Source organism: Varroa jacobsoni, unplaced genomic scaffold, assembly GCF_002532875.2.
Source record: "Varroa jacobsoni isolate VJ856 unplaced genomic scaffold, vjacob_1.0 contig05293, whole genome shotgun sequence".
NCBI lineage: Eukaryota > Metazoa > Arthropoda > Arachnida > Mesostigmata > Varroidae > Varroa > Varroa jacobsoni.
The window spans coordinates 1-10,684 of NW_019215520.1; the positions used below are offsets into that span (position 1 = coordinate 1).

Genomic DNA, 10,684 nt, shown 5'->3' on the forward strand with positions numbered 1-10,684 from the left:
TGTGTATTACATGATGCATTATACTTTTAATTTCTTAAGCTAAACAATGTATAATATATTTGAAGCATTTGCTTACTATGGTATTTGTGCCTAGCAGTGAGTGATAAAGGTAATTAGCGATGTGTCCGCTGAATTCTTGTACTATCATAGGATGTGCTGTTATGATGGGGGGCATTGCCATTCAGATATTACCAATTAGTGTGCAGTTGCGTTAGTGAAAGAGATACCCCATCATCAGCTTCGTATTTCTACAAAAAATAAGTTGAAACATAACGATTATAAATATCACTAATGAAAAATGAGGCAATTAATGGGCCCAGCTCTAGAAAGTCGTAGTAAGGTGTCCCTTACATATGACCTTATACTTAAATTGCATTCTACCCGTCCATTTCTCAGTCTGTTCTATTTCCATTTCCAAGCTCCTAGTTTTCTAACACCGTTCAATGATTTTTAGTAGTATTTTTTATCTTTTCATGATATATGTGATTAGTACTTCTACTGTTAACGCAGTTGCTAACAAGTTGTCCTTTTGTCTTTAAATGGCATTTTTATGAGTTGGGCTTTAGCTCTAGTTTTAAAGGGCTGATCGGAAATAAGAACCAGGATTCTTTGATAATTTTTTGTTGGTGCATTAAGATTGGAACTCGATTTAGTGTAATACGCAATGACGTTAACGTTATGTCAAAACCCGACTGTTGTTAACGAATTAGCTTATTTAGCCTGCACCACTTAGTTAAAATCAGAAGAACATTCCAGATGCGCCTTTTATGCAGCACGCCTTGAAGGTGATTATTAACAAATCTGTTCTGGCAAATCAAAAGCTTGCAGTTCAGGGGACTTTTAGCGTTTTAAAATTATGACAAAGCTTTACAATCTCCATTGGCGGTTGTAGTCTACTATAATACACAAAACAGTCTGGAGTATATGATAATTTAAGGTTTCAAAAGTATTATGAACACGTACTATAGAAATAATCTCACTGCTAACTTTGGAGGCCATATGTATTCTTATTCACCAAATTTGACATATATCTGCAAAACTATTTATGTTATTCCACGAGGCAAATAATAATAATAATAAGTTAAATATAATTTCTGGAATTAAGCATGTATTGTACTGTAAACACACTAAGGAAAAAAAGTAATAAAGTGGGTGCGATGATTGGGCAGCTATGCAGCGCTCGTCGTCTCTAAAAATTCAGAAAGCGTCAGTCTCAATCTCGCGAAATCATATATGCTGTTGAAATAGAGGTACCTATCCATGCCATGTGATATGTTTATACGCCAAGCAGGTGTAAACATTTTTCTGAAAACAACTCAATGCTAATTCTATACAAAAGAGCCATACTGTCACCGTTATAGCACAATGAAAATATTTTTCTTTTAATCATTGTTGTCAAACCCTTTTAAGAAGGCACATTTAGTACACGAATAATCTGCAAATAGAAACGTAAGGTGAACTGCAAAAACAGGAACAGTGGCGGTCAAGGAGCTAAAAATGCTTACACTTTAACCAACAATTATTTCAGCTACATATTTGCCTAACCTTTTCTTTTGGTAGATTCGAACCTATGAATTTAAAGCAATCTAGTGGATAAAAATTCTATTTTGTTTATTAAGGTAAGTCTATTAAAAGCAGGTAACGTAATATATATATACAGTTTTAAATACCCGTACCACGAAAGTCAGAGCCATAGCGTTTTTCAAATAACAAGAAATGGGATATTCACATCCAGAGCTGTTGTTTTCAACACACATTTGTACCAGTGTAAACAAGTTCCTCTATAAAAATAGCAGATATCGTATAGCTAGATTTCGAATACACCTAGATTCTATAGCGTTTTTCATATTGTAACTGACTTCTAAAAGGCTCTGCACAAGGGTGCACCGAAACAAGTAGACAAAGTCAACTTACTCATTTTCACATTTATACAAAGTTCGATCGTAAAAACATTTGCACATAGATGTTTTATACATAGGTTGCGTTGTGGAAATACAGTCAGAAAATTCCGAAGTTATTACATAGACGTTTTCAACTGCTTAAAAAATCTAACGCCGGTCCTCCACATTGCTTTTAGGCGATGTTGTTCTTTTCTAAAGGCGTTTAGGACTATCGCATTATGCAGGTGAGATTTCACTGCTAATATATTCGTCTAGGACTGTGAAAATTCATTTGGATGGTCAAAAAAGTGCTGATCGATGAAAGCGAAAATCTAAGCAAATATTTTTTATACCCTAAAATAATTTTAATAAACTAAAATGCATTATTTTGACCGATATCCTTCTGCCATTTTTCTGATGCCATCGTAATCCATTACTATAGAACTCCCGCGAAAAATTGAGACAAATGATTTTTGCATGTTTCCATTGAAATTAAAGTAGCATCATCAAAAAGTTCATGTGGTAGAAAATTCGGGTTATATGGCGGATGCATTAAAGTGTCCCAGTTCTCTAAATATTTGCCAAGTTGTTAATGGTGTATGTAATCTGAAATTGTCATTTTAGAAGACGACGCCTCTTTTGTTCACTTTCGATAGCTTGTTATTTGTTCCAATCTGTCTTCTCTCCAGGACGCAACAACTCACTACGCGTGACTACTTTCCACCAAACACACAGCATCACCTCTTTTTGGCCTCAGTCTGGGCTTTGTCACATTGTGGAACACATGATTCTATATTTGCACCATTTTGTCGTATGTGATATACTTTTCAGTACACATAATTAACCGTTTTAAAAATCACTTCTTTAGTTGAATAGATGAGATTTAATACTCTATTTTTGCTACTGAACTTTTTGGCTCTAGAGAATACCGTGTCAGATCACAATTGTTCGTTGGAAACGAGGTTGTTTTGCGAGCTATGATATGTCACTAAGGGATAGCTTCAAGGAAAGCGGCCAGTGGCGCAAGCGGCAAGCTCAGCAAATTCCAAAAGACAAGAAAGCAGCATTCCCAGTAAGTAAGCGTTTGCCAACGAATTACGGATTTCGCTGGCAATCAGTGAAGCTGAAGTCAGAATTTACGTACAAAAGGCACCTTTATAGTTCTTCCTGTGTGTGTCGGTAGCAGTAACTACAAACAACTGGCACACAGTAATGCTGTTATTTGTCGATGTTGTAATTAACGTCTCTTCTTATCTTAATGTTCTCTATCAATTTTGGAATTTGTATCAGCCCTTTGCCCCTTTTGAGAAAGAGCAAAACATTTTTCTCTATGCAAAACTCCATATATATAGATAAACTATGGTTCTTTTCTGGCAGATGTAGCTATATATTTTATATACATATTTATATCTTATATAACGTTTAAGCGATATTTATTAGACCAACCAACACTTTTTTTCTTTGCAGTCATGAATACTATGAAAAGCGAAAAATGTCTGTATGTGTAGCCCGATGTAAAACGCAGTTCTCCTTTGTAAGGAAATCCTAATATGCAGCAAATATGAGAAACCAAATAACTATCACCTCAGATGACTGAGTTGCGAATATCTCCGTGCATCACGTTCTTGAAATTTTTTAGTTTGGATTGCTTTTTGAACTTCAATATTGTTCATTACAGCTTAGATTACGCCGTCTGACACAGAGCTTTCGCAAGTTCTTAAATAGAAGAGATGATAAAGCCTACCAGAATGATCGGAGCAACTTTATACGTGACAAGCTTCAACAAGATAGTCGTGTCAAACATGGCAGAAGTGGCCCTCAAGACCAACTGAACAGGGATCATCCGAAGAATAGTAGAGGTGCTGAGATTAGCAAATCGAGTGATGTCATTGTAAAACGTACGAACAACTCTAAAGCCGGCCGAAAGGATAAAAACAGCGATTTGATGAAAGCTCAAGGATTCGCTTATTTTACTGAAACTCTTTATCCTGTTCTGAAACGCGCGGTGGGAAGATGCGGCGAGGTCAAAGCCGCTCTTGATCGTCTTGAGAGCACTTATTTCTGTATAGACTGCTATCTAACCAACATGCAGGTTCCCATATTCACACAACCTTGCATTTTATTGTCAGTTGCTTATTCTTATTTTGTGGATTCCTAGTTTAACAGTTAGCCTCAATCAACATTGGCTCAATCTTTTTTCGACAAATAGGAACATATGCATTTACTTTTTAAATCCACGCATTACATGGCTTTGTAATCAATGTTGTTGACTTCAAAATAACGTTTGGCTTTTAACAAAATGATGGTGTCTTATTTAAAATTTAAGGCAAGTTTGGCCTTGGAACTCCAGGAGTGTTCGGATCCAGCAAAGATACTTTCTGCTGGGGGTAAAGTATAAATACTCAACGAAAGTTACTGTAGTCGCTCAATGCGCGGTTGGAGATGCATACTATTGCACGTTGTACACACGAAGCTTGGCAGATTTTTAGCGTGAGATGGTTGATATATTAAAGAAAGTTTAGGGGTCTTATCCTAAAACCTGATACGTTGCATCGATTTGATAGATACACGCGATGATTATTAGAATTTTTTTTGCAGTTACTTAGAAAAGGATAAGATTTTCGAAAAAATGAAGCATGAGAATATATTTTATAGAGAAGCTTAACACAAATCTGCCAGAGTATTCTGTAACGCTGTTTTTGCAATATTGACACTGATTTTTTCTTTGGAATTAAAGGACTTGAAAGCCATTGGTTTTTCGGGAAAGAACATGATCAACCGATTTTTTGATGCGTAGCATTTGCTATGTAGAGGTTCGTTTTACTTCAAATTTCAAAAGGGACGCCCCATCGATCGCCATGGCGAGTTTGCTGTTTTGCTCTAAAAAGAACGGGCGTTCATCTGTAATTGGGAGTAGTGGGTAAAAGCACGCCGTTTAGAATGGGCAGCCCGCAGAAGTTTTCTCGAAAAAAAGCATTTACCCTGTAAATCACTTCTCGAAACTTTTGGGGTTTCAGACAATGGTAAATAGAACATTGATATTTTTTACTGGTCAGCAAGGTTTAACTATTTCTTTCTTTTTTTTCCAGATGGTATTGACAGTGCGCCAAGTTCTCTAGACCACGAAGCTCTTGGTAGTTTCTGGACTGAATCGTCAGCAAATACGATAGCGTCCCTAAAAAGGTATCCGACATGTAATAAGTGTGCCGTATGAAGTGTGACGGTATGTAATTCTGGTTTAAAGCTTTAAGTAATTATCGAGCTCTAATTTTCAAGTATGAGCTCAAATCACAGGCGTGTGCGGTGATTTTGGAACAAGAATGGAATTTTCTTTCTGTTGAAACTGCAAGCTTAATTGAACCCTATTTAGAATACGGCGTTTGATAGAATCACTCTTGTTCTTCTAGATGCGGAACCTGAGTTAATACTTAGACGAAAAGACACGTGCCTACGTTGTCTTTGTCATCGATTTATGTTGTGTTTCACTGCTACGTATTTTGTTACTTACGTGCACTTATTACTGCCGTAGCTGTCAGGGATGTGCAGCAAAGGCTGAAGTTCTCTGTAGTGATTTCCGGCCTTGTTCGCTTAAGCACACGAAGCCAGCCTATCCATTTGCTTTCGATGAGACAATGCATTGGGTGCTCTATCTTGTTGCATTATCTCAGCAGCGCGACAGCATCGCAAACGGCTTCAGTAGGCTCATGAACTGTATAAGCAAGTTTGATTTCACTAACTTCGGAATATTTCGTAAAAGCAGTTATATTTAACATGAACTCATATGTGAAATTCAATAATTCTGTAAAAGATCGTAGAATACAATTCTGAAACTATTTCAGGTTAATATTCTTTTTTTTATTAAAACGTTAGCTCACATATTTTTATGCAGAGACGGTAAGTCATTGGTACCGATCGTAGAGGGCCGGTTGCCGCATTCACCACTTCGAGCAACGAAAAGTTGGCCTGACATAGCTTTGGGAAGAGTTGGCCAAAGTAAACTAAAAACGTCAGAGATAAATGTTACCGTACCGACAAGACAATATACTGTGCATGCAAGATTCTTGAGCGATACAAGCATAAAAGCCGTATTGCCCATTTCGGTGGACCGCGTGGCTGGACTTGAACCATCAGAGACTCAGACCGTATTTCCAACGACAAGTATGAAAACTGAAAGTATAGATACTGGTATGACGGTCAACGCCGTGGCACCAGTGAATGACCACATTTCGACGGATGACTGGACAGCATTATCTGAGCGCGCAGCTAAGGTAATTAAGTATACCCCAAGTCTTTTCATATACCATAAGGAAATTAGCAAATATGCATTTTATCTACAGGAAAACATTCTTAATATGTGCCATTGCATTGTTGAAACCTTTTAATAACGTAATTCGGCCTTGTATTTTACATTTTGTTGATTAAAAAGCGGTTCAGTATTCAGAAAGTAGAGCATGCGGCCTACATAATCACCTACTCGCTATGAGTCGAGATTATGTCTGTGATACTACAGGTATCGTATGAACTTTCCGTAACCTACCCCCCGAAAGCCGAAAGCCTTCACAAGGTGTCCGGCAGTTCCGTTCGAACGGGTCGATGCCTGCGAAGTAATAGTGGGTCGAGACCTAATGGTTTCTTACATAACGACCAATCCCAGAAATGGCTCGCCTCCGATAGAGCCTTACATTATCTGCGACGCGGACAATCACTAAGAGAGCTCATTGCCGCGAGTCAACACAAAACAGGCGATCTCTGTGTGCAGACATTGTAGTATATTCTGGAGAAACGGCGCCAAAACTTGTTTCCGAACGCAGCTGTTACTTTGAACCGCGTAACATGCAGAACACAGGTAATGTTCAAGTTCTAAACGAAAAACGCTACATATTTATAATGACTGAGTAGATGCGTCGCGAATATATATGTATGTTTATATAGCATCATCATAGCTCATTCGGAAGCAGCAATTACTCTTAAAAGAGTGCGGTGAGAGGGAAATTTTTTGTGGTCTACTTCTGCACTGTATTTGTGCTCATATTTTGCCGTTATTTCGGCTGACGTTTGCAAATAAAAATAAAGAAGTGACCTCTTTGATGTTTGGCCTTTGGTGCAAGCGATTTGCTTGGATCGGCGACGGTATAATTTGGCATTGCAACCGAATGATTATGAGAGCGCAGCACATTATTCAAAACGCATAAAAGGCAGTAGTGACAGGTCAACTTTCGCTTAAAACTTGCGCGTGAGCTCTTTTGACTTAAAGGCCTTTTCCTTCTTCCCTATTATATTCCCCGCAGTTTATCTGAAAACACCTCATGGCTGATTCGGTTCGTGATTTCGTCATTGAATGCCATTCTAGTCTCGTCAAAAACCTGATTATATGCGAAACACTACTGATAACTGAGACAACGGTTTTATCTAAGATAAGCTATGCCTACCGACAGTTTATTAATGCGTATGAACTGTTAATGAGATCATGGCTTATAGTGGTGGCTAATTTGAGTGTCGGAAAGGTAGTGCCATTAATTGGGACGTTGCGGTTGGGTCGTTCAGATAGATGAGACGCTCGGCTGGGTTTTACATAATCCTGTAGGCGATTCTAGAGAGAAGTAGGGATCTTGCATACGAAGCGTTGTCCATCGAATCTTTTGCGCAACGAATTGGTTCACCTATAAAACAGCTCGACCATGTCTTAATGTTAGCCATGTACTGTTCCAATCTTTTTTCTATTTACTATTTTCTTTACATATAATAGTAATCATTCAATTGTTTTGATGCAGCAGTATATAAAATAATATACCAACTCCCTTTAGAGATACAGCTACGTTCTCAGATCCTCAGATCGATCTGCAACCTGGATATGATTTAGGGATAAACTGCTCGCGTGTTTTGAGTAGTCATAGAACTAGGCACTAGACCTATTTTAAAGCCTTTCTCACACTATGCGTGATCATACGAGTGCTATTTTACTACGTGCTAATAACTTTAGTACTAATTTATTGTACTAGTTATTAGTTATTTGCCTATATTTGATGTAACGCGATCTTTGAAGTGCCCAAGTGATTTTGTAAAGCTTCAGCCTTTACTGTGATTCTCTGCTTGTGTTAGAATAATTGGTTGCCTTGTTTCGTGCCAACGAAAACAATGTACCTATTTAGTAGTTCCTGGGCTCTTTGTTTTGATCTTCCAATGTTTTGTCATTCTAAAATATACAGGCTTGAGTCATGTCTGCCCATAAATCCCTCTCGATGCACTACGTGGCGTAACTGAAGCAACGCTTCATAGACTTCGCAGGATGACTGAGCTGTGGATCGCAAATTTTGTTAGTATGTCTTCAAAAATATTGGTTAATATTTAACATGAGGTTGAGGACATTAGCATGAGAGAAGGTTAGTTGCAGAAGACAGTCCTGTAGTGCGGTAAGTGTCCGTGTAGTAGAGCAAGATACTACTAGCAGAATTAAAAAGCTCACTCCAGCTTTAGACCGATGTCATCTAGCAGTATCTTCGAACAATTAAAAAAAAGTACGTTTCGCGGGTTAACTGGAAAGCCGTTGACCACACCGTCACCACCACGTTTTGGAAAATAGTAAGGCTTATAGAACATTGACCATATTTCCTTCGCCGATTGGCATCAACGCGATGTACCAGTCGTCAGGTAAACGCACGGAAGGTCTTTCCGGCTATACTTTGTAGCCGTTTACTCTTGTTGATTTAAAGACTTTTGATATAACGATGTGGTATCGAACGCAAGGAGTTCTAACAATGCGAGAAAGTCTATAAGAAGGTTTAGTGGAAGCAGCAACGCAGAAGCTTCCCAAAGAATGGTCACGGTAGCCCCGCGCTCGAACTTGCCCGTTAAGCCACATCGCGTGAAAACGTGCGAGACTCGGAACGTTCTGATCAAGTTTATGATCAGTGTGTTTAAGTAGGTCTTTCTATATCATCACACTACATGAGATGAAATGTATAAGATACACTCAAAAAGCTGAACTGAAGCCAAATCTCCTCTTCTTAGGCACAGCTCTCAAACTATTAAGGTTGTGCCTAAACAATTTGGAATCACTTTTTAGGGAAGCAAATCGATTGCCCAGACAAAATATAAGGCCTGCACATTTGCATCGTATACATTAGGGAAGCTGCACCGTAAATTTAATGAACACATCGACAGCTGATTCCAATCTGGCTGCTTTAGAAAAGAAATGCTGCTTAACATATTTACTCAATGATCAGTTGCTGAAAGGCTTCCCCGTTTTTACGGCTTTGAGTACCTTTTATTTGGCTTCCTACAGTGGCAGGAGTCCAGCAGCGGCAAATATAGATTGTATAGTCAACGATAAACTCTAAATCTGGTGCATCCTTCTTTCACAAGTTCAACTTTCTATCTAAACTCAAAACACGAGTCGGGTTTTGATTTCTATTGAATAAACAACAACAAAAAATTTTATTAGCTTGGAAATCGCTCCTAGGCAAAATATTTGTCCCCTTTGGCTAACTTCCTGCAATCTCAAACCAATTTTTCGTTATACCGGCGCTTTCCCTTTTGATCTCAAACCATGATTCGAATGCGTTGATTCTGGATGGCTAGCAACAGTATCAGAGAGAGCCCCGTTACCTTTGAGACTCGGAATGAAGACGCAAGGGTTCTCCCATCGGTACCATTTCCTTTGACATATAGCTGTTTGTGACAGTGTGTAACTAGCGCATCTACATAATTATGTAAGCATGTGTGCAGCGTACTAGGAGTGTAAAAACGTATTAATGTTACGGCCAGTTTGGGTCCTTCGATCAACTCCAGGCCATAATGGCGTGATAATAAACGTATAGAAATCATCTCTTGCTGTTCATTTTTCTATTACGTGAGACTTCGGCTTACGGATTTTTTCGGCTGACACTGTAAATGTAACAATTATTGCGAATGAATTTACAGGCAATTTTCGCATAAAGCATGCCAAATATTCAGCGAGCCCCTTGCATCGAGATCCGGCAATGAAAGCGGATTGTCTTTATAGTTATCGATATTAAATAAAATAAAATTTCTTAACGAATCTCTTTCGACAATTTAGCAATTTTCTTTTGTTCCTAATTAGGGTGCGTTTGCAATTGTCAAGAACTTTAATCACACAATAATTGCTATCATCCAAATGCCCTTGAAATTTGCCACTACACTGTCGAGATGATGGGCGGATTGTAAAACGGTTATCTAGTACTTTTTTTTTAAAAAGAGTTTTCAAATTAGCTCTATTTTCAAATCCAAATATTTTACGCCTTTTTTTTTTTATTTTATAGTTTACATTTATTTTGACGCTTGAAGTCGAGTTGCTCTAAAGGGAGAATCGAGCTTATGCGATAGCGACCACGAGTCTACGGACAGAATCAGTTGCGCAGTTACCTAATTTACTCAAATTTGGAGTGAGCCTATTACACAAGAAACTATCCAGGATAGATCGGTGTAAGATCACCAGAAGCGAATCCAAAAAAGCTTTCTAGAAGATTTAAGACCGATATTTGTGGTCATTTATCTATGACCACATCCGTGGTCATATGTGCTCACTATGACGTTCTCGATTGTCACTCCGGGTAACCTGTGTTCTCTATATTTTTAGACCTTTTCTGGGCAGACGGTTTACAATAATCTATGCAACTAAATAGATATTATCTAAAAAAGTCGGATGAATCCGTAACACGCCTACTATACTTGTCCAGTACATTGGCAACAATGTCTGATGGTACTTCATGATCGATCCGCTTTATTATTTATTTATTTTTTATTATATTATATATTATTTTATATATAATAATATATGTTATTAT

The 10,684-nt window shown here is 38.0% G+C and overlaps 1 protein-coding gene across 3 annotated transcripts; it reads left to right on the top strand.

The window, feature by feature from the left end:
- The first annotated feature begins 2,614 nt into the window (after window positions 1–2,614).
- Window positions 2,615–9,931, top strand: LOC111273184 (uncharacterized). Of its 3 annotated transcripts, XM_022854878.2 has the most exons (8): window positions 2,615–2,691; window positions 2,803–2,952; window positions 3,559–3,972; window positions 4,207–4,267; window positions 4,970–5,063; window positions 5,770–6,148; window positions 6,391–6,726; window positions 9,801–9,931. In XM_022854878.2, the coding sequence occupies exons 1-7, from the start codon at window positions 2,665–2,667 to the stop codon at window positions 6,646–6,648; spliced, it is 1,383 nt and encodes a 460-aa protein (XP_022710613.1). In that variant the 5' UTR covers window positions 2,615–2,664; the 3' UTR covers window positions 6,649–6,726; window positions 9,801–9,931. The 3 variants fall into 3 exon arrangements, with proteins under 3 accessions (XP_022710613.1, XP_022710615.1, XP_086829625.1); XM_022854880.2 differs by lacking the exon at window positions 6,391–6,726; XM_086973499.1 differs by lacking the exon at window positions 3,559–3,972.
- The last annotated feature ends 753 nt before the right edge of the window (window positions 9,932–10,684 follow it).

What these genes read in the sequence shown, in the direction of transcription:
- LOC111273184 (XM_022854878.2), top strand. Translation starts at nt 2,665, where the DNA reads ATGATTCTATATTTGCACCATTTTGTC. An exon ending in GCTATCTAACCAACATGCAG is followed by an intron (nt 3,973 to 4,206) that starts GTTCCCATATTC and finishes TTAAAATTTAAG; the next exon opens with GCAAGTTTGGCCTTGGAACT. An exon ending in TATCTGAGCGCGCAGCTAAG is followed by an intron (nt 6,149 to 6,390) that starts GTAATTAAGTAT and finishes GTGATACTACAG; the next exon opens with GTATCGTATGAACTTTCCGT.